Source organism: Alternaria alternata, assembly GCF_001642055.1.
Source record: "Alternaria alternata strain SRC1lrK2f unplaced genomic scaffold CC77scaffold_4, whole genome shotgun sequence".
Classification (NCBI taxonomy): Eukaryota; Fungi; Ascomycota; class Dothideomycetes; order Pleosporales; family Pleosporaceae; genus Alternaria; species Alternaria alternata.
In genome coordinates this window covers 198,358-224,502 of record NW_017306193.1, presented here as the reverse complement: position 1 = coordinate 224,502, position 26,145 = coordinate 198,358, and the positions used below count along the sequence as shown (strand labels likewise).

General features: G+C 51.1%; 9 protein-coding genes across 9 annotated transcripts; 3 read left to right on the top strand and 6 right to left on the bottom strand.

Annotated features, from left to right (window-relative positions):
• Window positions 1-4,848: 4,848 nt before the first annotated feature.
• On the bottom strand, window positions 4,849-9,895 carry CC77DRAFT_1028648 (hypothetical protein; the record flags this gene model as incomplete). The annotated part of the gene is made up of 14 exons (XM_018526462.1): window positions 4,849-4,895; window positions 4,948-5,106; window positions 5,160-5,288; window positions 5,740-5,847; window positions 5,897-6,011; window positions 6,051-6,865; window positions 6,918-7,069; window positions 7,303-7,536; window positions 8,048-8,097; window positions 8,148-8,618; window positions 8,682-9,377; window positions 9,454-9,536; window positions 9,593-9,774; window positions 9,843-9,895. 14 exons carry the CDS (start codon window positions 9,893-9,895, stop codon window positions 4,849-4,851), a joined length of 3,294 nt encoding a protein of 1,097 aa, XP_018389053.1.
• A 435-nt stretch (window positions 9,896-10,330) lies between these two features.
• On the bottom strand, window positions 10,331-12,113 carry CC77DRAFT_1017290 (hypothetical protein). The gene is made up of 2 exons (XM_018524380.1): window positions 11,954-12,113; window positions 10,331-11,898 (listed from the first exon to the last, which is right to left on the bottom strand). The coding sequence occupies exons 1-2, from the start codon at window positions 12,065-12,067 to the stop codon at window positions 10,717-10,719; spliced, it is 1,296 nt and encodes a 431-aa protein (XP_018389052.1). The 5' UTR covers window positions 12,068-12,113; the 3' UTR covers window positions 10,331-10,716.
• Window positions 12,114-12,198: 85 nt separating this feature from the next.
• Window positions 12,199-14,490, top strand: CC77DRAFT_956255 (hypothetical protein). Its single transcript, XM_018535503.1, has 6 exons — window positions 12,199-12,396; window positions 12,451-12,675; window positions 12,724-12,839; window positions 12,889-12,933; window positions 12,985-14,061; window positions 14,123-14,490. The coding sequence occupies exons 1-6, from the start codon at window positions 12,257-12,259 to the stop codon at window positions 14,158-14,160; spliced, it is 1,641 nt and encodes a 546-aa protein (XP_018389051.1). The 5' UTR covers window positions 12,199-12,256; the 3' UTR covers window positions 14,161-14,490.
• On the bottom strand, window positions 14,272-16,290 carry CC77DRAFT_615562 (hypothetical protein). Its single transcript, XM_018532454.1, has 3 exons — window positions 15,667-16,290; window positions 15,123-15,617; window positions 14,272-15,074 (listed from the first exon to the last, which is right to left on the bottom strand). The coding sequence occupies exons 1-3, from the start codon at window positions 15,837-15,839 to the stop codon at window positions 14,435-14,437; spliced, it is 1,308 nt and encodes a 435-aa protein (XP_018389050.1). The 5' UTR covers window positions 15,840-16,290; the 3' UTR covers window positions 14,272-14,434.
• A 7-nt stretch (window positions 16,291-16,297) lies between these two features.
• On the top strand, window positions 16,298-17,557 carry CC77DRAFT_1091832 (signal peptidase complex catalytic subunit sec11). Its single transcript, XM_018529597.1, has 2 exons — window positions 16,298-16,794; window positions 16,895-17,557. Exons 1-2 carry the CDS (start codon window positions 16,502-16,504, stop codon window positions 17,121-17,123), a joined length of 522 nt encoding a protein of 173 aa, XP_018389049.1. The 5' UTR covers window positions 16,298-16,501; the 3' UTR covers window positions 17,124-17,557.
• A 135-nt stretch (window positions 17,558-17,692) lies between these two features.
• CC77DRAFT_1017287 (hypothetical protein) lies at window positions 17,693-18,053 on the bottom strand. Its single transcript, XM_018524379.1, has one exon. It carries the CDS (start codon window positions 18,046-18,048, stop codon window positions 17,857-17,859), a length of 192 nt encoding a protein of 63 aa, XP_018389048.1. The 5' UTR covers window positions 18,049-18,053; the 3' UTR covers window positions 17,693-17,856.
• An 83-nt stretch (window positions 18,054-18,136) lies between these two features.
• Window positions 18,137-19,345, bottom strand: CC77DRAFT_1017286 (hypothetical protein). The gene is made up of 6 exons (XM_018524378.1): window positions 19,315-19,345; window positions 19,061-19,103; window positions 18,837-18,931; window positions 18,694-18,789; window positions 18,522-18,643; window positions 18,137-18,468 (listed from the first exon to the last, which is right to left on the bottom strand). Exons 3-6 carry the CDS (start codon window positions 18,904-18,906, stop codon window positions 18,436-18,438), a joined length of 321 nt encoding a protein of 106 aa, XP_018389047.1. The 5' UTR covers window positions 18,907-18,931; window positions 19,061-19,103; window positions 19,315-19,345; the 3' UTR covers window positions 18,137-18,435.
• Window positions 19,346-20,082: 737 nt separating this feature from the next.
• On the bottom strand, window positions 20,083-21,459 carry CC77DRAFT_615567 (hypothetical protein). Its single transcript, XM_018532455.1, has 3 exons — window positions 21,041-21,459; window positions 20,798-20,981; window positions 20,083-20,749 (listed from the first exon to the last, which is right to left on the bottom strand). Exons 1-3 carry the CDS (start codon window positions 21,234-21,236, stop codon window positions 20,377-20,379), a joined length of 753 nt encoding a protein of 250 aa, XP_018389046.1. The 5' UTR covers window positions 21,237-21,459; the 3' UTR covers window positions 20,083-20,376.
• CC77DRAFT_1017283 (hypothetical protein) lies at window positions 21,255-26,136 on the top strand. The gene is made up of 3 exons (XM_018524377.1): window positions 21,255-21,651; window positions 21,704-25,558; window positions 25,656-26,136. Exons 1-3 carry the CDS (start codon window positions 21,472-21,474, stop codon window positions 25,875-25,877), a joined length of 4,257 nt encoding a protein of 1,418 aa, XP_018389045.1. The 5' UTR covers window positions 21,255-21,471; the 3' UTR covers window positions 25,878-26,136.
• Window positions 26,137-26,145: the final 9 nt, after the last annotated feature.

Below are 26,145 nucleotides of genomic sequence, written 5' to 3'. Positions count from 1 at the left end.
ACAGGTGTCAGTATGCCGATGCTATACTGGCCGGTTGCAGGGCTAACTTTGAGATCTTGGTAACTGTCAAACCAATGTCACTGCTGCAACTCAATGCACATACGCATCAGCTGCCCATGTCCGAAATTCTTCGCAACTCTCGTAAACTGACACGGCATTGCGCGCAGCCAGCGGGATACCTTCCGTCCCTAGATTGAGGAAGCGGAGGCGACTTCCACATGCTACCTGCAGTGCTGTAGTCATGGGCCTGGATGCATGATACCCTTGTTACAGAAACCTTGGATCTCTGCCACTTTGCACAGTCTTCCTCCCCCACTGAAACCCACCAGGAGGACACGGTGTATTGGGGTCGACACCCATGAACATGCAGGTATAGGCTGATCGTCACCTGATCATGCTCTATTACGAACTGGTACACGAAGACGGCAGAGCAGAAGGTTTGTAGTGGTGGTGATGGTAGAATGCACACATGCACGTCAACATTTAGTCGTGTGTATGATGCTGTGTGCGACGCCGGTGCGAACTCCGGATCACGCTGCTTCCGAGTCACTCAACGTCCTGTAGCGCCTTCCTTGTTCAGTAACCCGCTCCTTCGCAACATCCTCGCATCAGCATCACTGCTGTAAACATGTCCCCTAATCTCTCCGATCTGCCTTGGCCTATCTGAACATTGTCACCTCGCCCAAGTCGAGTCTTTTCCGCCATGCTCCTTCTCTGGCAGCGTCAAACCTTGGTAATGACATAGTTTTGCATGCACCCACCCACTTTTATTTGGAAGGTCCCATACATACTGTGCCATTGGCCGTGACACCCGATACACCCTCTACGGCATTGACAACGGCCATGCGCATGCCATAACTCCAGATTTCGCAGAATCATGGCCCACTCCATCCGGTAACGTAGGCGCACCCAAATCACGATCTTCCTTGACAAATAATGCTTTTTCCAGGAACCCTACCTAGTTGCCTGCGGGAGCTGCGCCCAGAGCGGCCGAAGAATGGCCGACGTTGGAGCCCGCAGATCGTTTCTGTCTGCTTGCCTCGATACGACATGGCGTGAGCTTGGCCTGCACACCTTGCCTAATCCCAGTCGTCACCTGCATTTCATGGATTCTCTCTCGTCTGTTCTTTCCTTACATTCTCCGCCTATAGCTTCGCCGCGTTAGCGGATCTGAGCGCTGCCTTGAACGGACATCTTCGTCTGTCTCGACTTGCTCCACATTCCGCTCTTCTCATATCTTCCCGACTCGGAGTCAAGCGAAGCGCTTGACACAATTCTTTGTGTGTATTGTCCCCGATGGCCTGGCCACAGGATCGGTCCTTTTGTGACCATGAATATGCAGTCATAAGATCCATGCCTTTCGGCATCTATCCGCTTCAAGCTTTCGACAACCCTCTCCAGTTTCCCATACTTGGAACACGTCGCGCCCCTATCGAGAATCGATAAAGCTTGTTGTTCGTTAGTTTACACATTCCGGAGATGAAACGGAGCCCAAAACTGGGACGCCAATTCGCCGGAATATAGCGCGATCTAGCCCCAGGATGCGGTTTTCTGGTTGAGCATGCATTCCTGTAGCCATTAGTGTCCGGCGACATGCCACCCACTGCCCGAACTGGAGTTCGTGCAGATTTAGTTCCCAGCAAAGAATGCGAAAACGAGCTGCGTCATGGGGCTTTGACCGTGCTGAGCTACGTCTTCCCTGCTCATGGCGATGCAATTCCAGCAGCAATTGTTTCGTACAAGCTTCATGTTCCGGCGACAGGGATGCACCGATCTTGAGTCGGCATGACTTGGCTGATCCCCATGGGCCTCGATTTCATGAAGTTCAAACAAAACGATAGTTTACAAGTACCATTCTAGACCAGGCCAACCTCGGGATAGCCCTGCCTGGTGTCATTACAGGGCACATCCACATGGTTCTTGAGCACATCAACGAAACCTCTATTCACATCGCCGTGCTCGCTTGTAGAAGGTCTTCGATCGGACCATCCTCCGCTGGAAGCTGACTCCATGAAAAACTTGAAAGTGTGCCAACAACCACAGTGGTGATGTCTATCACCGGCTACACCGGCGAACATCAATATCGGTGGGTACATGATAGTTGGCCAGTCCTCTTGGCTTTGTGCGAGCTGGAGGGGGTACCTCATGGTCATGGTTGCGTAGTGTCGCTCCACAATCAGAAAGCGAGTAGTCTCCTCCAGACTGATGTTGAGATCGATCCCGCTACTGCACGACACTGGCACTAGACCACGATTCCTCGTCAGGTAAGGAGCATAAACAGCTTCTTCTTCGAGACTTGCTTTCGCTTCCGTGGATCACATCGATCAGCCTAGAAAGACTACAGTACGCTTGAAGTACATTCGTGCCATCATCCTTCCCGCACAAGCGAATCATCCGCTGCAACAACACGATCGCGTCTTGCGCCATGACAGCGATCGTCAACTGGCCTGCGGCCGCTCCCAGCCACCGTCTCAATGCCCGGTCTTTTTCGGGTTAATCCTACATTTCACTCTATCTCTACTCCACTCGTACTGTCGACATCTATTGCTTGTCATATCATTGAGCAAGTTACAAGTCATTTCAGACATAGCATAACATGAATGGTAGAAGTCTCTTGGCTGTTCTGCCACTGTTCCCTCTTCTTGGACTTCTACACATGGAAGGATTTTGCGAATTCAGCCCTATGGTGGTCGTCATTCGGGCCTCCCTATCGATGGTTCCGTTTGATAGCGAAGAAGCGCCGTGGGTTACGTCTTCCTCCTCTTCACATCGGTAATTCTACATTGACTCTATCGACTCCTGTAATGCTGTTACCATGGTCTCCTTTACCGAGCAATGGGTCTGGTAAAGATACCCGTCGTGTCTCTTGATCTGGCTGCCACGCTATATGGTCGTATACGCGTCCTTTGTGATTTCTGTCTCAGGGACTCGGTTTGCGAGGCCGATGACCATGTTTGCTATGCACCGGACAATATCGTCTGGATATTGCGCACGCTCCTCAACAAACATCGCATTCTTTGTGTCAAGTACCAGCACCCCTGTTATGTATGCAGTCCTATAAACGAATCAGAGAAGAGGTCTTCAATTGATGTCGACGGTCGTGCGCTTTCTATTAGGTTCTGTAAGGTCATACGTGTGATCAAGTGACTATGGTATGGACCCTGCGTACCGTTACAACAGTCTCAACATAAACAATAGCCAAGCCTCTCCAGTTCCCTGCTCTATTCGAGTTCAAGTATCATTTCCACTCTAGCTGCTCATTGCGACCGCCATCTTGCGTCACCTACATGATTTCACCTGGTCATCCCCCCTTATAAGTACACGGTGAAGCTTTCTGTGACGATCCTGTACATATCTGTTGTGTTTTCCTCGCTACCACTTAATCATATCCCACTCCACAATGTACTTTCTGCATCCATATGTCTCCGTATGAGGAACTCCGCGGCGATTCATGGAAAAGTGGCTATTACTAGACGTCGACAACTCTATGACTGGATATCTCAAGTTAACTATAGCGGGGCCGGTGCAGCCCAGGCACCTTCCATCGTTGTTTACGACCCCCTACCCGATTGCCTTCCCTTACCCGAAGGCAATCGTGGGCGTCCCAAGGTAACAATGGGATTGCGCATGATTCTCACCATGGACTTTGTCTCCCCCGCAGCACTTGCTGCGTCATGAAGATGGACAAAGGTATGAATGCCGTCAGGTACAACCAGTGGGAATACCGTCTCAAAGAGGGAAATGAAATTTTCTATGATCTCTTAAAGACACCACATGTTCGATTGCATTTATTGGTGGTTTACAGTCGATGAATAGAGCGTTGCATAACGGCGCGACATATACATTATATCTCGTCAGGATGTCTTTGTGTAAAATGTTAGGAGATCATAGTCCACTACGTATATCAATGCTCCGACAATATTGATTTGCTCACCGTATCGCATTGGTATGGTTACATGTCCTCCCCATTATCTGTCGATCTTGCTTCGCAACATTAAACTAGTATGTTCTTCGCACACAGTCGTCTGGGAAAAGATTGGGATGTGTACAACTCTCCACAAAATGCGACCACCTAGTCGAAGGTGATGGTTTCTCTTACAACAATCAAGATTACAAAATGGCTTGTATGATCACTACTTTCGCTGGAACTTATCTTGCTATTGTATATGATGCTTCTTGCAAGACCCGAGTAGGGTGAATGCACTCATCTGTCCCAAGTAGTGTGCACGACGTCGTGGCATGTTTACCAAAATTCACCCACAGGTGGGAGAAAAAGTCGCATATTCGAAGAACATAGAGAAGTGGGCCAACATGAATCTGATCGCCATTGACCAACAGTAAGAGATAACAAAGATAAGAATCAAATAGTATAGTAAATGATCAGACGCGAAGGGTGCATTACCCATCCAGCATAAGCAATCAATAGAAGGCACCCAAGTCAAGTAAAGCACCATGAATCAGATACGAAGTACGTGTATTCTATATCGCTATTACTTTGACAGAAACTTTTTCTGAGTATGAACGCCACCAGCACCATGATGCAAAGCGACCGAGTGGTCACGAAGGGTTGCTAAATATGCGCAACCTCGATAGAGGAAAACAAAACCATGCCAGTCTAATATGTGAAAGAACCATGCTGCCATACTGACATCGTATCCTTGCATAAAGATCAAAATTCTGTCCATGGGGTATCAGCGTACGACAGAACCAGAGTCTTCCGTCGTGCTTGGAAATTGGATGAAACATGAGGTAAATCCGAAACGATTACCGCCAACGCCGAAATCAGGTTGGTGGAATGAAAGCTCATCGTTCTGACAAGGCGATAAGCAAGCGCGATGGATAAAGTGATCACCAGCGGCTGTTGCGGATGGGATCGCTGTTACCTCCGGTCCAGCCTGAGATTGGCGTTAGGTCTCGCTTGTTGTCGAAAGGACTTCTACCACCTACCACCACGTCCGCCACGGCCTCCGCCACGGCCGCGGCCACCTCCCCAGCGACCACCACCACCGCCGCCACCACCGTAGCGGGCCATCTCGTGCAAGCGAGGATCGATCTGCTGCTTGGACTCTGTGAGAATCTGGACGAGATCACGAGCTTGCTTGGAGTCTAATGAAGCTGTTAGTGATTTGCGTGTATGGTCGGAGTGCGGGGATACATACTGTCTGTAGTGAAGAGGGTGATGGCAGTACCGTTAGCGCCAGCACGACCAGTACGACCAATACGGTGGACATAGTCCTCCGAGTTGTTCGGGTAGTCATAGTTGAACACGTGAGTAATGTTGCGGACATCTTGAAGAGCAAAGGTTAGTGACTGATAAAAGGAACAAGCAAACGACGATCATGATTGGATCGCGTGAAGCTGCTGTATGTTGCATGCAACCGTCTCTGTGCGCTACGACGAAGATCACGGCATCAAGTCCAGTGGAAAGGCTGTGGATGTCTCCTGGTCCAGAAACCCTTGGAAGAGAGTGCGACTTGTAGAAGTCAAGTATCTCAAGCAGCTTGCTTCAGTAATACCTTGGTAATACCAGAAACAGATGATAGCGAAGACTAAAAGCTTCGCCAGCGTGACCAAGGATCCCTGGGGATCAGATTCGAGAGAGATGCAAGCCCTGGACGATGTCATGGAAGCGAGTGTAACAAGCGCACAAGACGACCTAAGCAGAGCACAATGGCAGTTCACGCATAATAATAGTTGGGGAGGTGAGGAGGGGGGAGTGTTGGGGGTTTGCAATCATACCGATACCACGGGAAGCCACGTCGGTGGCAACCATGATGGGGCTCTTGCCCGTCTTGAATTCGTTCAAGACCCAGTCGCGCTCGTTCTGCTGCTTGTCACCGTGAATGGCTAGAGATGGGTTAGCAATGCTCGTAACGGATGTTGCAGTCAAACTTACAAAGTGCCGGCCAGCCGTCCTGACGAAGGAATCGGGTGATCTCGTCAGCAACGCGCTTGGTGCCTGTGAAGATCAAAATCTTGTTGTCCTTGTCGCTCATGATAGTCTCGAGGTGCTTGGCCATGCGGTCACGCTTCTCGAATTCGGTGCAGACCTCAACGATTTGTTGAATGCGGTGGTTAGCAGACAGATCCATGGAACCGATGTTGACCTGGATCCAGTCCTTTTGGTAGTCGGCAGCAAGCTGGCGGACTTCCTTGGGCCATGTAGCGGACCACATGCAGGTTTGACGGTCAGGACGAATTTGACCAATAATCTTGCGGATTTGAGGCTCGAAACCCATGTCAAGCATGCGGTCAGCCTCGTCGAGAACCAGGTAGGTAACACGGCGGAGGTTGGTCTTGCCCGCCTCAAGCATGTCGATGAGACGTCCGGGTGTGGCGATGCACACCTCGACACCGCGTGCAAGGTCACGGATCTGGGGACCCTTGGGGACACCTCCGTAGACGCAGGTGTTTCGGATGCGCGAGGATTTTCCGAACTTGCTGATCTCTTGTTGAATTTGGACAGCAAGCTCACGAGTGGGGGCGAGGATCAGGACGATAGGGCCGTCACCAGGGGCGAGCAGAGGCTGAGCGTTGATGTGGACGATAGCAGGAAGACAGTAGGTAAGCGTCTTTCCGGAACCAGTCTCGGCAACACCAACAACGTCGCGACCAGAGAGAGCCATGGGCCAACCCTGAGCCTGAATAGCAGTGGGCTTTGCGAAACCCTGAGCCTTGACCTCGTTCATCACGTAGGATGGGAAGCCAGCCTCGTCGAAAGTTGTGACGGGCTTGGGGATGTTCTCACCCTTGACGGTCATCTGGTGCTCCTTGCGGTATTCGGCAACCTCAGCGGCTGAACGCGCAGTAACAGCGGGGTCCTCCTTGTAGAAAGACTTTTCGAATTTGGGCATGGTGTCGAGGTCTAGAAAACGTTAGTATTGCGCTGAGTTTGCAAGGGCGGATGTAGAACGTACCCCATGATTGCTGCTTCAGGCCCTGGCCGAGTTGCGACATGCGGTCACCGCCATCGCGACCACCGCCAAAGCCGCCTCCACCATAACCACCACCTCCTCCGTAGCCGCCTCCACCACCGGAGTAGCCGTTGGAACCGCCGCCGTAGCCGCCACTAGATAGATGTTAGCAAAGGTTGATGAGATGGAATGAGTGATAGATGGGGAATTCTACGCTGTCGCAAAGAGTACGCTACCGTCCGCCTTAGCTGTAAGAGACAGCCGACCAGGCAGGACGATGGGACTCGGGCTGCGCGCAGAATTGTAAGAAGAAATGTAGCAGATGGAGGGCTGTCCAAGAACCGCGACTGTGATGCCTCTCCCGTGTGAAGGGAGTGTATCGTCCTACCCGTACGATGCATAGTGGCTTGTCGAGTTGTTGTAAGACTCATATCCAGCATTGCTGTTTTCGTACCCGTTCGAGTAGCCGCGGTCACCGCCGCGACCGCCGCCGCCGCCGTATCCTCCACCACCACCACCGTAACCGCCGCCGCCGTAAGACATGATGTGCGAGTGTTTTGTAGGGACTGGTGTGAAAGGGGAACCGGTCGAGTCTGAGGGAGTGTGTATCGTAATCTGGAGACTACGAGGGAATATTAAATGTAGTAGAGCGACTGTACAGATGTCGCGTGTTGTGCGGTAGAAGAAGCACAAATAGTAGAGGATGTGAGTTGGAGTGAGAGGAAGTCAGAGGGCAGAACGCGACAGGAAAAGTTGCCTTGCCTCTGTTGCGCTTGCACATTTTTTGAGACGCTAGCGCCGCTAGGGCCAGGGTCTCGCCCAGTTGGGTAAGCGCGGAGCTTGCCGTTATCAGCCCGGGGAAGCGCACCAAGGAACACCGACAAACATCTCGCCACTGTGGGTCTCGCATCTGGGTGGCTATGGAGAAAACTCCATCATGACCCGCATATTGCAAGCTCTGATGCCTAGTTTCAGACCTGGGATGAAAGCACGTACGTTTTCGCTTTTGATCTTGTTTAACCTAGACTACAGACGCAGGATCGAGTATGCTGAGGAATGATACTCTGACGACGCTTATGATTGCATCCGTCTCGTGCAGCCTCCAGCTGCATCACAGGTCCTTCCATACTCACTTTCCTTCCTCGCCAGCTCTGAGGCCCATGTCCCAGAAGCCTCTCTCCATCTTTGTAGCATTAGCAAACCATCATCTATCATCTCCATCAAAATACTCACATTTGTGGCGTGTATGAAGATGCCAGCTAACTCTTCGACTCTGCTCGGACTTAGTCCTTCGGCATGTCTCTCTACCAGCTCACTCCCCCTCATCATCGCCTCCCTGTATTCCTCTGCTACGTATTGCTCAATCCACTTCCAGTACTTGCTTCCCACCCTTACAGTGCTGGGATCTTCATAGAGACGTTTAGCAATGATACCGTAACCGATGAGGCAGGGGAGAAGGGCGATCTGTAAGGCGAGATAGTCTTGCGACATGCCGATGTCGAGGACATAGCGTGTGTATGCTGTAGTGGCTTGGTCCTCTTCTTCGTTGATGATATCAGCTTCTGACAGTCCGTATCCTTTACAGAAGTCGATATGCAGCTGTATCTCTTCTTGGAGGGTGACGACCTGTTGCACGGAGCGGCCGATATCTTTCAGGTTGCTTGACTTGTATGCAGATAGTGCGTTCGCTCTTGCAAATTGAACCTCCGCATCTGTCAGCTACTCTGCTGTCTGTATGAAGTGAAACATGACAGCATGTGTACTTACCAAGAAAAGGTAGTCTTGTACCAGGTAGTACATAAATTTCTCCACTGGCAATGTCCCAGAACCCATACTCTGCACAAAATCGTGCTGAGTATACTCTTTCCACGGCTTTTGCACATCATCCCGATCCAGCAGGTAACTGATAAAATTCCCTGGTGTGAAAGGCAGCATGTATACTGAATGGAAGTGGTTGATTGGGCCACTTCCCTGTCCCAAGTCGACGGCTGTCTTGATTCCTGCTTCAACATACAGATTTGCCTTCTTCACCGCCTTGACCATCGACATTCCCTTAGCCAAATTACATGCAATAGCGGATGCTAACGAACATCCGGTTCCATGCGTGTTTTTTGACTGCAGATAGGGGCTTTCCAGTATCGTGACTCCACTATCACCTACAAGTATGTTCAAAACAACTTCTTTCTCGCTGTCTTGTGTGGTTACTACGCGGCCGTGTGTCAATGGTAGATGGCCACCCTTTAACAATACCCATTTTGGTCCGAGTGACTGGATTTGATGTGCTATAGAGACGATGTCTTCGACGTTTTGAGGATCAGAGAGATTCAAGCCAGCGGTTTTAAGCAGCAGCTGTGCCTCGGGAAGGTTCGGAGTGAGAAGTGTAGTGCAAGGCAGGAGGTGTTGAATTAGTGTTGAGATAGCGGTTTCAGGAAGGAGCTGTGAGCCCGATGTCGACACCATTACCTTTCAATGTGGTCAGCTCACAATGAAAGCTATAAGAACTGTACCTAAGAGCATCGAAATGCAACCTACTACATACAGGGTCAATAACAGTGGTGTTAATCTTATATCTCCTGAAAGCGTCTGCAGTAATCAAGATTGTCTCGGGGGAGGCAAGCATGCCTGTGTTTCATCAGCGCATTCATCAATCAGATAGTCCTTTATAATCATAGTCTTACCAGTCTTGACCACATCCACACCAACATCTTCACAAACAGCGTCAATTTGCTTCCGCACGAAGTCCGGCGGCGTGTGGTGTATATCGTGTACGCCGAGCGTGTTCTGCGCAGTCAATGCAGTCGTAGCAGTCATAGCATAGCAGCCATGGGCCGCGATGACCTTCTGATCGGCTTCTAGTCCGCTGTTGGTGTGGCAGGATCGTTAGTGGTGTGTGGCTGATAAAGGGCGGATGCATGCACGCGTACGTACGCCCCACCCGAACTGTCCGAGCCAGCGATTACCAGAATGCGTTTCAGTGTCATTGTCGATCGAAAAGAGTATGAAGGTGTTGCTTTCCACTGGTCTGGACGTAGAAGCAGGACTGTCCGTATCATTTTCTCCAGCCAGCCCCACCATCCGCGGATACGCGTACGCGAGCTCGACGTCATTGACTCACATCTTGTTGCTGCCGCAAGGCATGAAAGCTGCATGCCCGACGCTGTAGCGGGTTACTTACACGAAGTTATACACATGTGCGTATAATCCCTCGCAATATATAATGGGCTATGGTCACGTCGGTGCTAACGGTATTGCCTGCAGAGGAACCTATTTGTGGTATGAACATTGCAGAACCACATTGTCCGGAAAAATATCGTACGTAACATGGACTCTGGAATACAATGGACGAATACATAAACGAGAAGATGTCGCAAGGGTTGCGTAAGCCGACCGGCACACATGTCGCCATCATCGTCGTTACGGTTTCCTAAGAGTATCGTCCAGCTTATTGGGCACGCAAATGGCGACAACCCTACCAGACTGTTCTTCTTTGCCCCTTTCACAACCGACTCAGCATCCATCCACAATACAGCCACAATGGCTTGAGACATACCTGAAGGTGTTCTCGCATCTACTCTGCTTGAAACAGCACGTTTCCGGAAGCTAATCCTAATGACTTTGCGGCAAGTTGAGTGTAATCGACAAATTACACCGTTATACAGTTGACCAGAGAAACATTAGTTGAAACGGTAGTATACTACTTCTTGAACAGGTTTTATTGAAGCATGAGACGTTCTTCTGCAACAGTAGCTTATTCTTCTTTGTTTACTTCAACTTGCGAGTTGCGTTTATCGACACCATAGCGCTACCACAGTCCCTTGATTTGGGATACACGCTGGGTAGGCTCAAAAACCTCGCTGTTATCCGTTGTGTTTGTCCTTGGCACACCGCCGCTGTCTGTAAATGTTGGGAAAGCCGATGCGTCGTGGTTGGCACTCGCATCCCAGCCTAACGTCTCTTCTTTATCATAGTCAAGAGGTGCCCACGCTGCATCTTCGTCCTCCGGAACGAACAGGCTGTCAGAATCCTGACGGGCAGGCTGTGCTTGCGCTGTGGAGGCTTGGCGGGATCCTGGATTCCGTAGTCGGCCGGACCCATCGCGTCGTGATGCTGGTTGCATAGGCGGAGGCATGTCAGATCGGAAGCCACGACCCTGTCCGCGTTCTGATGTGTTCGTTGATGCAGTGCGGGATGTTTTTCTGCTGCTCATCGCTTGCGGCGCAGGTGTTGGCGGAGCTCCGTTGTAGTCGCCCGAAGTCATTAGCGTGAACTCACAAAGCAACCCATCGCACCCATAGCTGAACTGTAGCGGTCGCGTTGGTTGAGAGTAAAAAGCCCTCAAGCTTGTCTTCAGTGTGTCTGCATGAACAACGATCGCTTTGAAGTCTTTGACGCTGATAATGATATGCATGCCCGGTTGGACAGTGAATCGTTCAAAATCGGATGTGTGGACCGCGACAGCAGTGACAATTGGATGCTTTAAGATCTCCTTCCCATTCGAGATCTTTTCTGTGTAGCTCTTAAAGATGCAGCGGCCGTCTCCACTAGTAAAAATATCGAGCATTTCAGTTTTGGTACCAAAGTACTCAACATATTCCTTCATAGCGCCGGCATTCATGTTCCACCTGTTTCTCGCTATACTGCGATCAAACAGCGCGTGCATAATGTCGACAGCTTCATACGTGAGTTTGTAGGTCTTGATGACGCCCTGGTTGCACACCATCTTGACGATGAATCGACATTGTGTCTCGTTCTCCCGCTCTTGCACGCTAACTTCACAGCGATCGATTGCGCCGTCGCGCCCCAGTGGGTCATACAAACGGCTTTTGAAGACCGACAAGAGTGCTTTTGTGTACATGCTGCAGGTAAAGCGGCCGTCAGGTCCGCCATGGGTTGGCACGCACTTGTAGTTGGCGAAAAATTGCCGGCCATCTAGCGTAATGGCGCCGTAGGCGGATTTCGAAGAGTTGAGAGCGGTAAATGTGAACTGATGCAGAACGTATGAGATGCCAAACTGAACAGAACAAGAGCGGCAAACCAACCTTTTCGCGACGCGCTTCGATTGCCACGGTCTCGCTGAACTTGCCTAGGCACACGAGCAGGTCATGAATCTTAGACGCGGCCTCCGGTGTTAGGGTGAAGTTGAGGGTAACCATTGTGTCTATCCGGAAATGCTCGCATCCTGGTGAGATATTGGTGTCGGATCGCGAAGAGCCACCGAAAGCGGAAAGAGCGCGTCAAAATCGCGCTAGCGTATTGACATCATCGCGCCTACTTCTACGGGGACAGCAGCACACCCAGTCACTTTCTTGAGAGCGACTCCAGCCATTGTCGATTTAATCAATATGACTCAGTCAGCACTCCCAGACGATGTTTTGCATCTTCTGTGCGAAGAACTTGCCAATCAAGAACAATTCGACACGCTCTTTAACTGTGCTTGTGCCAGCCGTGCTCTCGCCGTACCTGCATTGACTTATCTGTACAAGTATGTTGCACTGGGCTCGCTAATTGATCGCCACTTTACTAACACAAGCCTAAGATCCCATCATCTGGCTCCTGTCCGAGGCGGGGGAGAAGATCTCTATGGTTTGCCAGCTGCTACCAAGCTTCTTACGATACAGAAATGGTCAATTCTCTGGCGTTCAATCGTCGCATCCAGTCTCGACGTTACACTTTTCCCATACTGTCGTTACATCAAGTCATTAGACTTTCGCGATCTGGGATATCTCCTTGACGATGATCAGTTCCGTGCGAAGGTCTCCAAGTAAGCAAAGCTCCCTAATAGGCATCGCCAATTCTGATCTCGATTCAGGCAATTCTTCTCGGGGCCGTTGAAGCAATTCGAAAAGATTGAAACAGGGACAAACATCAAAGGCAGAAAATACACACGAATAAAGACGGCGGATATAATCGATGCAATTGGCGAAGGTATGACTAATGTGCAATGCCGTCAGGATGTACTAGTAACATAGAACAGTGGTTACGCAGCACACTCCAACACTCGAGATGATCAGTGGTGAACGCAAGTGGACCTGAATTTCTCTGATATCGCGAATGATCTGACAAAATTTAGTACACCCTGGCGCTCTTGTGCGATGGACGCCCCGCCTTCCTCGCCTCTCAAGCCTCGAACTATGGGACGGAAAGCCTCTAGAGGATGAATTGGTCCACGCGTCCATCAACAACCATTGTCCACAATTTAGATCTCTTATGATCTATACCTGGGTCTCCGAAGACAATGATCACAAGTTCGCCAAGTTCCTTTCCTCGATGCGGCCAAACACACTCCAGACACTCCAAACGATCAGCGACGTCAAGGCAGGCGCCGAAACACTCCTGGCTCTCAATCACCATGGAAACTCACTCGAAGATCTGAGACTATGCGTGTCTAACGATTCCATACCGCATCTGTCGTTACTGCAAGGATGCATAGCTCTGAAGACACTTCGCATCGAGGATATCCATGGTACTGTAGACTTGGAAGCAACAGAGCACGATATCTTTCTCGAAACAACCGCCTGGTTACGCAAGTGCGCCGGCCTCCAGCGACTTAGCTTCTCGAAATTGCAATCCGGAGCCGCACTCATCACGCCCGTGCTATTGGAAGAGAAGATACAACTCAGCAGCCTGGAGATAGATTCGTACACACTGAAAGATCACAAGACGTTTCACCAAGCTCTGGTACACCAACAATCATCCTTGAGGGTGCTGTTTCTGAGTGGCGATACTGATGGCATGTTTCGAGACGACTTGGACATCCTCGTGGACTCCTTAAAACAACTGACAGAGTTGCGGGATCTGCACCTCATCCTCCCCGAGGTCTTGCGGGACGAACATCTTATCACCATCATCGCTGATCTCACTCTGCTAGAGGATCTATACGTCAGCGGTTTGGAGCTAAACGACATTGTACTACCTCATTTGGCGAGTCTACCGAACCTTCGCACCGTCACCATCTCCGGTATATCGAAATTCACCATGGATGGTCTCCTAGATTTTGTATCAAGGCTGGGACCGGGCAATCAAGGCATCCGTCTTTCAGTAGATATGGCGGACACGGATACGCTGCTTTCGGAAGATGAACTGACCCTAATAAGAGATAACCTTGTGGAGAAGGCTGGTGGTACGTTGGAGTACATGGCACTTAGAGGTACGTGTTCGCTCGATGGACTTGCGACAAACAAGGTATTCTGCTAACCATTTGAATGAAGACCCGAACGTTCCTGAGTTTGAAAGCGACTCTGACTGAGGTTGTCTCTCAGTTCTTTACGACACTACGAAGAGTGATGAATAGTCGTTCGATTTTCACATTTCAATAAGATCATTTCAATGAGTTTCCTATTGCACCATGATTGGCGAAAGAAATAGCTTTTCTCAACTAGCTTGATCACCAGCAATGATGAAAGTGGTCTAGTCCTTCCTTGTTGCAAGGAATGCAAGATCTTAATCTATCCACATATGATTCCACCTCATGAAAGAAAACGTGGTATATCGTAGGAATAAGCTGTGAGGATCTTGTGTACTTATTCCATTTCGGTTTCACTGTTTTCTTGGTCTCCACTGAGACGCTCACGCAGCGCTGGAAGCCTTCTCTCGTAGATGTCTCGCTCCAGCTCTGGTAATCTCTTAAGCTTCTCGATGAAGTCCGAGCTCAAGTTATCGTCGTCCAAATAAATCCACCAGTTCTCCGCGATATACATTGCCAGATAATCCTTTAGCCTCACTTGCGAGGGAAGTGCAGTGTCTTGCGAGACATAGACCTGATATGCGAAAACCAAGACGTCCTGCATTTCTGGTTCTATGCATCCTTCCAGCTTCTCGACGACATGATCCATCATGTCTGACATGCCCAACTTCTCCACAGTAAACCATGCCGACACGCATTGTGCAAATGCTTCTTCCATTTCGCCGCCATCTTGCGGGTACCGATAACCAAAACCACCGCTTTCAAGGTATTCTGCTGCGAAAATGAAATCTTCTGGGTCGATCTCGACAAGAGCAGGGTGTTGGAGGTTCCATATCCCATCGTCGTTGTGGTCAAAGAGGTTGACGCCAAACCTAGGATCGCGAAAGTATGGGCGATTCCATATGCTTTCTTTCTGCAGTGTGCTGACTTGGGAGTTCGGTCCAACGAGAACTTGGACAAACCCCTTGCTTTGAAGACTGGGCTTTGTTAGCCGAGGAATCTACAGGTCTCGCTAATAAACATACATTTCGCCTTCAACGGCATCACTGATGGGTTCTCTACGACCACGATCCAAGCCACTGAGAGTCCTGTCGAAGAAAGATGTGAACAAGTGCGAGGAGCCGCCCGTATCAACAGGGACAATAGTGCGCTGATTACCAAGACCTCTTGCTGGGATAGGTGGTGATATAGACGGCGTCGGCAGCTTCGCATTTCTCACAGTTTCTTCTTTGGATTGCTTATCATAGAATTCTTCTCGACTTAAGCGGAGGGCCTTTCTCATTTCTGGTTCTGAGCATGTGTCTCCATCTGAATCAGTTGCTTCACTTTCCGAATATTCAGCATCGCTGGTCGTATTCGTTACTTGTTCTCGCCAGTAATCGAGACCCAGTGATGCTTCAAGCGCATTGTTCGCCATTTCGTAGGCGTTACCCAAGCCGGGTGTGTTACCCACAATCTCTTCGTGCCTGAAGGGTACGAATGGATTGTAGTTGCTCATTTCCGTGGTAAGCGCCCAGCGACTACTTATATTAGCGAAGCTAACATATCTCTCAATCTCTAGGCTCTTACAACTCTAAATTGTCGCCCAACTTCAATAGCAGCGTTACGTACCCAGCCGGGCGGGCGCGCACAACCTCTTTTGGTGCCATGTCATCTGTACAAATCACTGCCGGCCATAGTGGAAGGAATAACCCGGACGCTCGGTATTGTACAAGGCTACCTGGTGAAGGATGCATAAACATTATTCTTCTGAAGCAGTATCGCGATTGTGTTTCGTGAGTCAGCGGAGTAGGAGTAGCGCTGATGGTATGTAGAGGCAGTGACACTTGTAGCTCAGACACGTGTCTTCTGAGTGAGTGAGGAAGGCTGGATCAGAAGGATTATTCGATTGATCAAATGGAAACCTGATATAAGTAGACATGGCGTTGACACGTTCTCGGTGTAAAGGCGGCTTCGAGCAAGAGCCGCCATGCCGGGTGAGAGACAAGAACAGATCTGAGAAACTTTCACACACTACAGAAACCCAAAGAGCGTCTACTAGATGATGCATAGCGATGCGGCAGCTTATGAGATAGGTGCTGCTATCTCGAAGTATATAGCGTGGTGTCGCGTTCAAGTGATAGAAGGGGATGCGGAGTTCATAGCTCAGATCTCGGAGGTTGACTAAGCTGCCCGCAACAGCGAATCCAAGGACAATCTGGCTTCAACATTCTTGACCACGGTTCCACGACGCGCGAACTACTGTGACGTCTGCCCCTGTCTCTCTCCGAAAAAACAATCGCTCCAGATAAACACTCCCAAGAACGCGACTTCACGACGCCCTTGCGCGCTCCACCTCCCAAACCAAGATCGACCAACGTACCTCTGCCTTCGACCTCCACATCAACACACCCGAGCCGCAGCAATGCTGGGCCTCGCCAACATGCAACCGCGGCAACTCGCCGCACAAGTCCTAAACTTTGCGCTGGTCCTCTCTACCGCTTTCATGATGTGGAAAGGGCTCTCCGTAGTCTCCGACTCGCCCTCACCTATCGTGGTCGTCTTGTCAGGATCCATGGAGCCTGCGTTCCAACGAGGAGATCTACTATTCTTGTGGAACCGGGGGGCAGACACGCAAGTGGGCGAGATTGTGGTATATAACGTCAAGGGCAAAGATATACCCATCGTGCATCGCGTCGTGAGAAGATACGGAGGAGGGTAAGTTGCGTTTTCTTATCTTTGCGCTGGCTGTGTTTGTTGGGGAGGGCCGAAGAAGCTTGGCTCAGCTTGCATATGCTCAGGCTGACTTGACTCCTAGCAAAACACCCCTCCGCCTCCTGACCAAGGGCGACAATAACCTTGCAGACGATACCGAACTCTACGCCGCCGGCCAGTCCTTCCTGAACCGCAAAGAAGACGTCATCGGAAGCGTTGTCGGCTTCATACCTTTTGTCGGATATGTTACCATTTTGCTGAGCGAGCATCCATGGCTGAAGCAGGTGATGTTAGGTATGATGGGTGTGATGGTCGTTCTGCAGAGAGAATAGTAATTGCGTGATGGTAGAGGATCTTCCTCTGTTTCGAGATATTTGTCTCTGACGGGCATGTGGACAGGATGCGTGGGACGAGTGCAGTTGACGTGCTTCGTACCCAACACCTATTCCATGCTCATCTGCTGCCGTAAGATGGCAAGGCGTGCAGACCATACCCAACGATGTTCTGGTGGTTCCAGACTCGAAAAAATAGATATACCCACTATTGCGCAGCTACAGCCCATCGTATGCTTTGATTCAAAGTCTCCAAACTATACATCAGGTTCTTAACATCCTTCCCTTTTGTTCCAACGAACAAATCCAATGATTCCCAACAAAGCCACATTGCTGTTCGCACCTTCCTTACCTCTGCCACAATGACATCGACCACCATTTCCTCAGCATCCTCAGACCGTCACTCCCACGCGACACCCATGGCAAAAACAACCCCACCTACCTCACTATTACAGCAAAAAGGAAGCACTGCGCCGTACGGGGTTTGACTGTCTCGCTGTTAGCTCTATGATTCGAATGGGCGTCGTTCATGTACTTACACCCGTGATCCCCGCCTCCTTCGTTTGATGGGAAGGCGATAGCATACCACTAGCCCAACGGCGCTTTGGTGCTACGATGAATTGATGAAGGAGCGTCGGACTGAAAGTATCATATACACAATGTGTAATTGGGTGGGCGCACTGAGAAGGTGAGAGACAATGGGAGTACATACGAGAAGCCTGGGAAGGAACAACTACCATGGATGCGGGTACCCGGTTGGGCGGTGTAGGGTAGGATGACGGCTACACGTCGCTTGGAATGAAGGAACCAAGGGTTGCTGTGGATAGGACGGGTCCATCACGTTGTCATGCCCTGACCCTAACATAAGGCAAGACAGTAGTGTCAACATCAGGAACCAAGTTGGGGTTTGAGCTATCACGAGCATGCACCGTGCTACGCTCAGGCCTAATCACACGAGTATCACTGTCGCATAGCAGACAAGTTACCATAGGAGCAGCAAATATTTTCTATACCGCAGTTGCTAGTGTACATAGACTTGGTCATGAGCTTCGTGATGTTCCTTCACAACGTCAAGAGTAAGACGCCCAAACATCATGACCGCCTGCCATCAGCGCAAATGGTACTGACTGCGGCCGTCCTTATCGAAATGAACCACAGATCGGCTAGCCGAAGACCTTCCTCCGCAAGAGATAACGAACCCATTAAGAAGTAGGAAGATCACAAATGAAATGAGAGAGGCTTGGTAGCCTAGGCCTCCTATGACAAGACATCTTCAGCATTGTTGGTGGAAGCACGAACGAGGTGCTGGCCTCTACTCGGACTCCTCTTCCTCTTCCTCGCCGGCCTGATAGCTGTTAGTCATGCTGTCATAATCTCCACGTGAATACGGAAACACACCTGGTAAGCGGCCTTCTCCTCTTCGTAGCGCTTCTTGTCAGCAGCAGCCTTGGCCTCGTAGGGAGTGCGCTGCTTCTCGTTCAGGGCTTTCCACTTCTCGCCAAGAACCTTGCCGACCTCGCCTGTTCAATGTTAGAGAAGGCTTGGAGATGAGCATGAAGGGCAGACATACCGAACTTGATACCGGGGTTGTCCTCGCGGACCTTTTCACGCTGCTCGTTGGCGAAGAACATGTATGCGGAAAGACCACGCTTGGGCGCGTTGGGGTCTGTGGATGTTAGCACGAAAGCGTGCGGATGCACGTGAGATGCGTACCCTTCTTCTTCTTGCCGCCATCAGCCTTGGACTTGGGCGCAGCCTTGCGGGTGGTCTTCTCCTTGGGCATGATGTTGGTTAGGTGGTGTATGCGGCTGTTGTTTGTTGTTAGCTGCTGGTTGGGTCGCAGTGGTGCTATGCGCGTGAGGTGACGCGGTTGCAAAACACCACAACACAAGGCGGTGATGCGCGATTTTACAGTGAGAGAAGATGTGGGTACTTACAGAAGCTGCTAGATACGAGGGAATTGGAAGGGTTGACTGATGTCTGTTTTGCAGTCAGTATGGGCGTGGTATTGAGTGCTGGCGACGGCGACGAAGAATCAATCGAACGCGATGACGTTCGGAAGATGGAAGAAAGAAGGCTGGGAAAGAGCTAGTTGGGGGAATTGGGGCGGGGGAACGCGTGGAAAAAGGGTGTGGTTGCGAAAAGTGGTTCTGGTGAGGTTGCGACTTGGGCAAAATACAGGCGGACTCACCAAATGTCTTTGCGGGCGAAAGTTGTATGGGCGGCGGATTTGTTAGGGGAGGAATTGGGTGAGGGCTCAGCAGCACATTTTGTGAGAGGGCAGGCGCGCCTCCCCGAACAACAGAGCTGCTTACCTAAGGTACGAACGAGGCAGGCACGCTTGTTTTGCTACTGCCATAGCACACGCACCCGGACCACAACCCCTCCTTCATCCAACCGCTGCTGCGCTCCCTCACCGCATGCGACAGTGCGGACGACGGCAGTCTTGGATGGCTTCGCTGTGTCTCTTTGACATGGCACACGTTCGCGTCCGCGTCAGTCGCCAGAAGACTGCGCTGCTCGTCGCCGTCGTCTCCTTTGCACGGCGGCGGGCTACACGGCGCATCCCTGGGCGCGGAGGCGCTGCCCTTCGTTCTTTCCTGGCGAGTTTCAAGTTTGGTTAGATTGCACGCAGAAGCACACGCTCTACCATTCGTTGGACGCATCCATCAGAGGCGGCCCTTGACGTTATCATTCATAGCGCGGCTGGCTGATGTTCTTCCCCGAGCACCAAAGCACCCAGCATCCAGTCCCAGTCGCGCATCCTGCCCGCCCCCTCAGACTATGTCCGTCCTGCAGCCCGTTTGATGTTCCTAGCAGCTGCCCAAGACCATGAAGCAACATGTCAGCCTGCCTCGCATGCCACGCTCTGCACCACAGCCCGTGGCAGTCGTCTCCCTCAATGCCTAGGCACGCCATGGTCATGGGCGGCGGCCTCTGCACCCGCTTCCGGCCACAGCGGTCTGGCTATTCACAGCGCCCGGACCGAGCTCGGAAGCCGTCACTAGGTTCACCCAAGACGTAACTCGACCACTGCTCACGTCCGACGGTCAAAAAGTCGACTTCATTCACCTAGAAATGCTAGGCACTCAGCTTGCTCTGAAAGTTTCCGTGTGCTTCCATGTAGATCCATCGCCCTGGCAACAGCCATGACGTTCATCATCAACAAACATCGCTACCTACCACAGTAGCTTCTCCCACACTTCCCAATGTTATCAAGAGCTGTAGCCACGAGTGGCCCTGTCATTGTCACTCAATCGTCTTCATCCTCCAGGACGAGCTCGGTCAGGCCCTCGTCTGCAGCCCAATTGATCCCGCTGCCTACTATCATGGCCGACAATATACCCTTCAGCGTCTTCGCCCTTCGCCTTGAGTCCTTGAGCTCCTTGTCGACTGCATCGACTCGTTGGCGTAATTGTGCGTCTTCAATGTCATGCACCGACTGCGTCTTCATCTCTTCAGCTAGAGCAAGCATCGTTTCTGCGAGTTCTTCATGTCTTTGGTTTTCCGTCATGTTGCTGTGTTCGGCTGTGCTCTGCGACCGAGTTGTGTGAGCAAGCCTCGACGTCAGAGCACCATGCATCATGAAAACAGTATCATTCTCGGTGACCAGCGGCAGTATGCGTCTACACAACATCAGACCATGATCCAGAAATGTCTTTGCGATAACTCACTTCTCTGCAAACCCAGTCTGCTCGCCCTCATAAACGGCTTTCAGGACAGGATCCATTACTAGCACGTTGTGTGTGATTTTGTTCCTTATCTCGTACTCTGCCCTCGCGTCCATAGCTTCGCGCTGCGCTACAGTCAGGCGCCCCTCCAGCAGGTCATCTGGGGTTGCTGAAGCGTCATGTGCGTCTGCTATAAAACGCAGTTAACATTCTCTACTCCCAGACTATACCAGTTGTGAGACGTGCCTGATTGTTGTGCTTCAATAAGACTGTGCTGCAACTCAAGTTCCTTGAGCTGATCGTAGAGCTGTAGGGCTAGCTTCTCCGCCTCGGAAAACGCGAACGCGTCGCTGTGATTTGTTTGTAGCAGGTCCGCGTAGTCGCTTGCGTCTTGTGTTCTAGACGCCACGTCCGTCATGTCAACACGGCCTCTTGCCGCCATGTTGCTATCGCTTTGATTCAAGTGATTCCAAGTTTGCGACCGAGACCATGTTCATCTGACCGAACGCGATCGTCTATCTAGTTCCCTATGATGCAGCCTCGCTAATGCGCCGATCCCTGCATGAACCATCCTTGGCGGTATCTGGTAACCATGTGCTCACGCCTCAACTCTCCAAGCCACAAACTCCTCTTGCACAGTCTCGACAGGACTCCATCAAGCGGGAGGGCAAGGCCGAATGTCGCTACAGATTGCTGTAGCTCATACGGGCCAGCGCCTTGACGCTGATCCCGTTGCCTTTGCGTCTGTTGATGCGCTCAAGCACTGGATCTCGAGGGTGACAGACATAGCGCCCGAGCAACAAGTCCTACTCACAACACAAGGCAAACATGTCAAGCTGCAAGCGCTCTTGACCGAGGTACGAATATCTCACAGGCGATGCATGAAACATGCTAATCCCTCTTCTACAGAAAGAGATATTCGTCTTCAGTCGCGAACTCTCCAATAATCCCCAGGCTGCCATATCCTCGACGCCACTGCCCGATGCCTTCCAGCCCGACGATGCGCCAAACCACCTTGCGAAGAACACCGATCTCGGGGCATGGCAGGCTCTCTTCCAAGCCCGCCGCGATTGGGCGTTTGGGCTTCTCGAGAAGTCACACTCCATGTCCCATATCGCCTCGAAGCACTTCGCCGAACAAGCTACCATCGAGAGAGGGACCCAGGTCGCCGTTGGAAACCACGATGCACACATCAAGGGTTTAGAGCAGAAGTACCAGGCAGCCAGGGAGTGGTACGATGGAGTCGAGAAGGAAGCTGGGGACAATATACGGAGACTTGATGCCGACTTTGAACAGCTGGGCACCGTTCCCGCCATCCTGAACTTCACGCGCTTCCTGGCCAAAGAGATGCGGTCTCCACAGAGTGTGCCCAACAACACCCTTGTTCGCAAGACCCTTCAGGAATTCCTCGACGTCGAAGCTGTCAAGAAGGCTACATCGACAAGCAAGCGTGTCCGAGAGTCTTTTGGGAAGCACATGGACAAAATGCGCATGCAGCTAGAGAAAATCGAGGCCGATTACAACGAGCTCCTGGGTGCCGTGGGACAGAGCCAGAGCCGATCCATCGCCGACGATTCCGAAGAGCCTACACGCCTATACAACGAAATCGATGCCGTCGTGAAGAAGGTCGAGTCTGACTTTGAACATGTCATGGGACTAGAAGCAAGCTCGAAATCCGTAGCGCAGGTATCTAAAATGGCATTGCTCCATACACGAAACTTTTTGCCAGCCATACAAGAATACAGCGTGGAGATGAGCGATCTCGTACGACGGGCTGTCGAGCAAAAGAATACTGCCATCAGAAACTCGGTCGAGAGTATGCAGGCCATCGCGAATATTGAGTCAGTTATTGCAACCATAGGTGCGCAGCTCGAGCAGATTAGTATACCACAAGATGGTGTCGCTGCTTTCGAGCTCATATCTCTCGTTGGTCGTCTGCCGTACATATACGGCACACTACTAATCGAAGCCGTCCGAAGACGCGAGTGGACAGAAAGGATGGAAAAGGATACATCCTCGCTCGCTGAAGAGATGGCAACTTTCCAGGAAGAAGAAGAGCGTCGGCGTAAGAAGTGGCTGAAGCCAATATCAGATGTTGTCAACCTGGACGCCTTGCAAGGTGGCTCGCTGGGATTCGAGTTGAACATACAACCTGAGAAGACCGTTTGGCCGATGGTTACCCGGGAAGAGCTTCTAGAATACCTCAAGGACTTGCAGAGGTTAGATGGACAAGAATCCGAAGCCGAAGCATTTGCCCAGGCTATCAAGGATCTGGACCGTCCTACGAAGCAGCAGATCAAGCGTGCAAAGAATTTCAAGATGGGTAGTGTCCATGAGCCGGCCTTTGGCAGGGCCTCACAACTCATGATGCGAGGTGATGATGAGCTACGCGTGCTGAAGGAAGGTAACGCGAAGCTCGAGGATGAGCTAAAAGGTTACAGGAGTAGGGTCCGTCGGCTGGAGGACCTCGTACATCGTCAGAGTACCGTTAGCAGACTTTCAATAGGTGGCGCTCCGCCATCTTTTGGCATTCCCGATCCGGGCGACCCTTCGACGCCAACAGCCGAAGTCGCTTCACCTAGACCTCAAGAAGAGCTATCCCGACGCTCTTCGATTTCCTCTAGACGGTACTCAGCGAATACAGGACAAGAAGACAAGCGCCGTATTCTTCGCCTCGAACAGCAGCTAGCAGCAGAGAAGGAAGCTCGTACGAAACTCGAGAATGATGCTCAAGCTCGGAGAGACGACGATGCAGATCAACAACGCCGATTCGAGGAGGCCATGTCTACGAAGAATAACATCATGGAGAATATGAGAGCGCAACAAAGAGAGTTTGCCGACGAGCGTAAATCGCTTGAGGACGAGATTCGAGCGTACAAAGCCAAAATCGAAGAAGCCGAAGATGAACTGGATCGTGTCTTGGGTAGTCGGGACAACGAGCGAACGGGTGTGGATGCCAGAGTACAGGAGCTGGTGTTTCAGCTCGAGAAGGCGCGTAAAGACGCTGCCGAGCAGAGCAGACAAGCCGAAAAGCGCGTTGAAGCCCTACAAGCTGAACTCGATGAACGAAACGCCGTCAAGACGCGGCAGCTGGACTCGCTGACTGCAGCCTTTAACCATCTCTCTCCTGATACGAGTGTACCTGATGATCATTCCACACTCATCGCGCAGCTTGAAGACCTAGCGATTCGATCACTTGATCATCAGAAAGAACTCCAGCAGGCCCTGGCGATGGCAAAGTCAGACAACGAGAATGCTCATGCTAGGATCGAGGAGCAAGAACACAATCTCAACACTAAGTTAGCCGAACGTGAGAAAGAGGTTACAGCTGTTCGTGAAGAGCTTGACGTAGAGAGAGCTCGCGTTGCTTCTATCACTGCGGAACTCGAGGAGGAACGGAGCCATCTGCACAGCCTCCGCGAGAAGTTTGCTGAAGGCGAGACCGGCTCTGAAGCTCTGCGAAAGCGTGTTGAGGAAGAAGAAGCCAAGGTTGGCCGTCTTCAAACGGAGTTGGCGGAGAAAAACTCGCACGCCAACAGCCTGGATGTCGAGCTTATGCGGGTAGAGAAGAAACTGCGCAAGCTTGAAGAGGCTGATTCGTCCCGCACCCACCAACGTATGAATCGTGCGAAAGACCTCAGTCAACGTCTATACACACAGCATGAGCGCCTTATTCGTCTAGTTGAAGCACTTGGATTTGTCATCACCCATGAAAACGGTGAGATGGTTCTTCAACGAGCGTCTAGGCTCGGTGGCAGCACTATCATGACGGACACCAATGCGGGACTTAGTCGAAGTACTACTACGCCCTCGCCTACTCTGAAGCGCTTCTTAGAAGATGTCGGAGACCTCCACTTCCTTCAGTGGACTGAAGCTACGAGTCCAGAGGAAGAAGACCAACGGTACCAGGAGCTTATTGAGAAGCTCGAGCTTTTCAACACCGAAACCTTTAGTGACGCCGTTGCGAAGCGAATGCGCGACATGGAGCACACGGCACGGAAGTGGCAGAAGGAGGCACGAGCCTATCGGGATAAGGCCCATCGCTTCCAAGCTGACTCACACGACAAGATCGCCTATCGTTCATTTAAGGAAGGTGATCTTGCACTGTTCTTGCCGACTCGTAACAATGCTCATCGTCCTTGGGCTGCCTTCAATGTTGGAGCGCCGCACTTCTTCCTTCGCGAACAAGACACACATCGATTGGGTGGAAAAGAGTGGCTTGTGGCGCGCATATCAAAAGTGGAAGAGCGCGTCGTCGACCTCTCCAAGACACTCGACGGTGCACCTCGAGCATCGTTAGACGGTCGTTCCGTCGCTTCCAGCAACGCCGTTTCATTCGAGGACGACAATCCTTTCGAGCTGTCTGATGGGCTACGATGGTACCTACTGGAGGCGACAGAAGAGAAAGCGATGGCACCTGGTACCCCAGGTATTAAAGGTGCGGTTACTGTGAAGAGTAGTCTAGAAACCGGACAAGGCGAGATGCAAAAGGCAAAGAAGAAGTCCTCCATGGATCCAGCAACTCAACTTGGAAAATCACTTGATAGTCGGCGCAGTAGCGGAACTAGCAGAAAGAGCGCACCATTGGTTGGTCGTCACAACTCAACAGAAGCGCTCTCCCCAGCTGAACGTCCCGACTCGAATCCTAACTCCGCCACGGCAACACGGGGTGCGAGTCCAGCTGGCGCACACGGTCCCAGCCATCTAAGGGAGACGTCGACGAACGGTGGGGACAAGTCAATAGACGATGGAAATGGAGGCAATGTGCGCGACCTACTTTGGGGACCTTAGGTTTTCGCTTCCTGTAAATCTAAGCTCCCCTAATAGCAACCATTCGTCAACGTCGCTGACACTACGATAGTCTTCTATCGCCCAGCTTCAAACTCTACGCAAGACCTCCGTGTCAGGCCCAGCCAATTCACGATCAGAGACATCTCCGACCAAGAACAGACTAGGAAGTTTAAGCGATCTGAGGGGTTCTCTTGCTGACTCTCGCAAGTCGCCGCTTGCGAGGAAAGGAAGTATATGGGATAGCTTCTTCCAATACGATATTGAATACCAGGGCAAAGCGTCAAAGAAGTAGACTTCATTTGCAACAAGTCAGAAAGGGTTTTGTGTACATTATTCTCGCATACTCATCATCGGGTTATCTGAGCATATCAGCCGGTGTTCACTGCTATAACATACAATTATTTGAGCATGGAAAGTAACCCAAGGATAACAATGGAGCAGTATCGCTGAGGTATAGCTGATTGTGGGTTCTTCTAATATTGACAGTGGTACAGCATGTATCTTATAGATATGGCACCGTGATACTGGTCCAGAGAAGCTGAACGCTGAACCTACGTCAT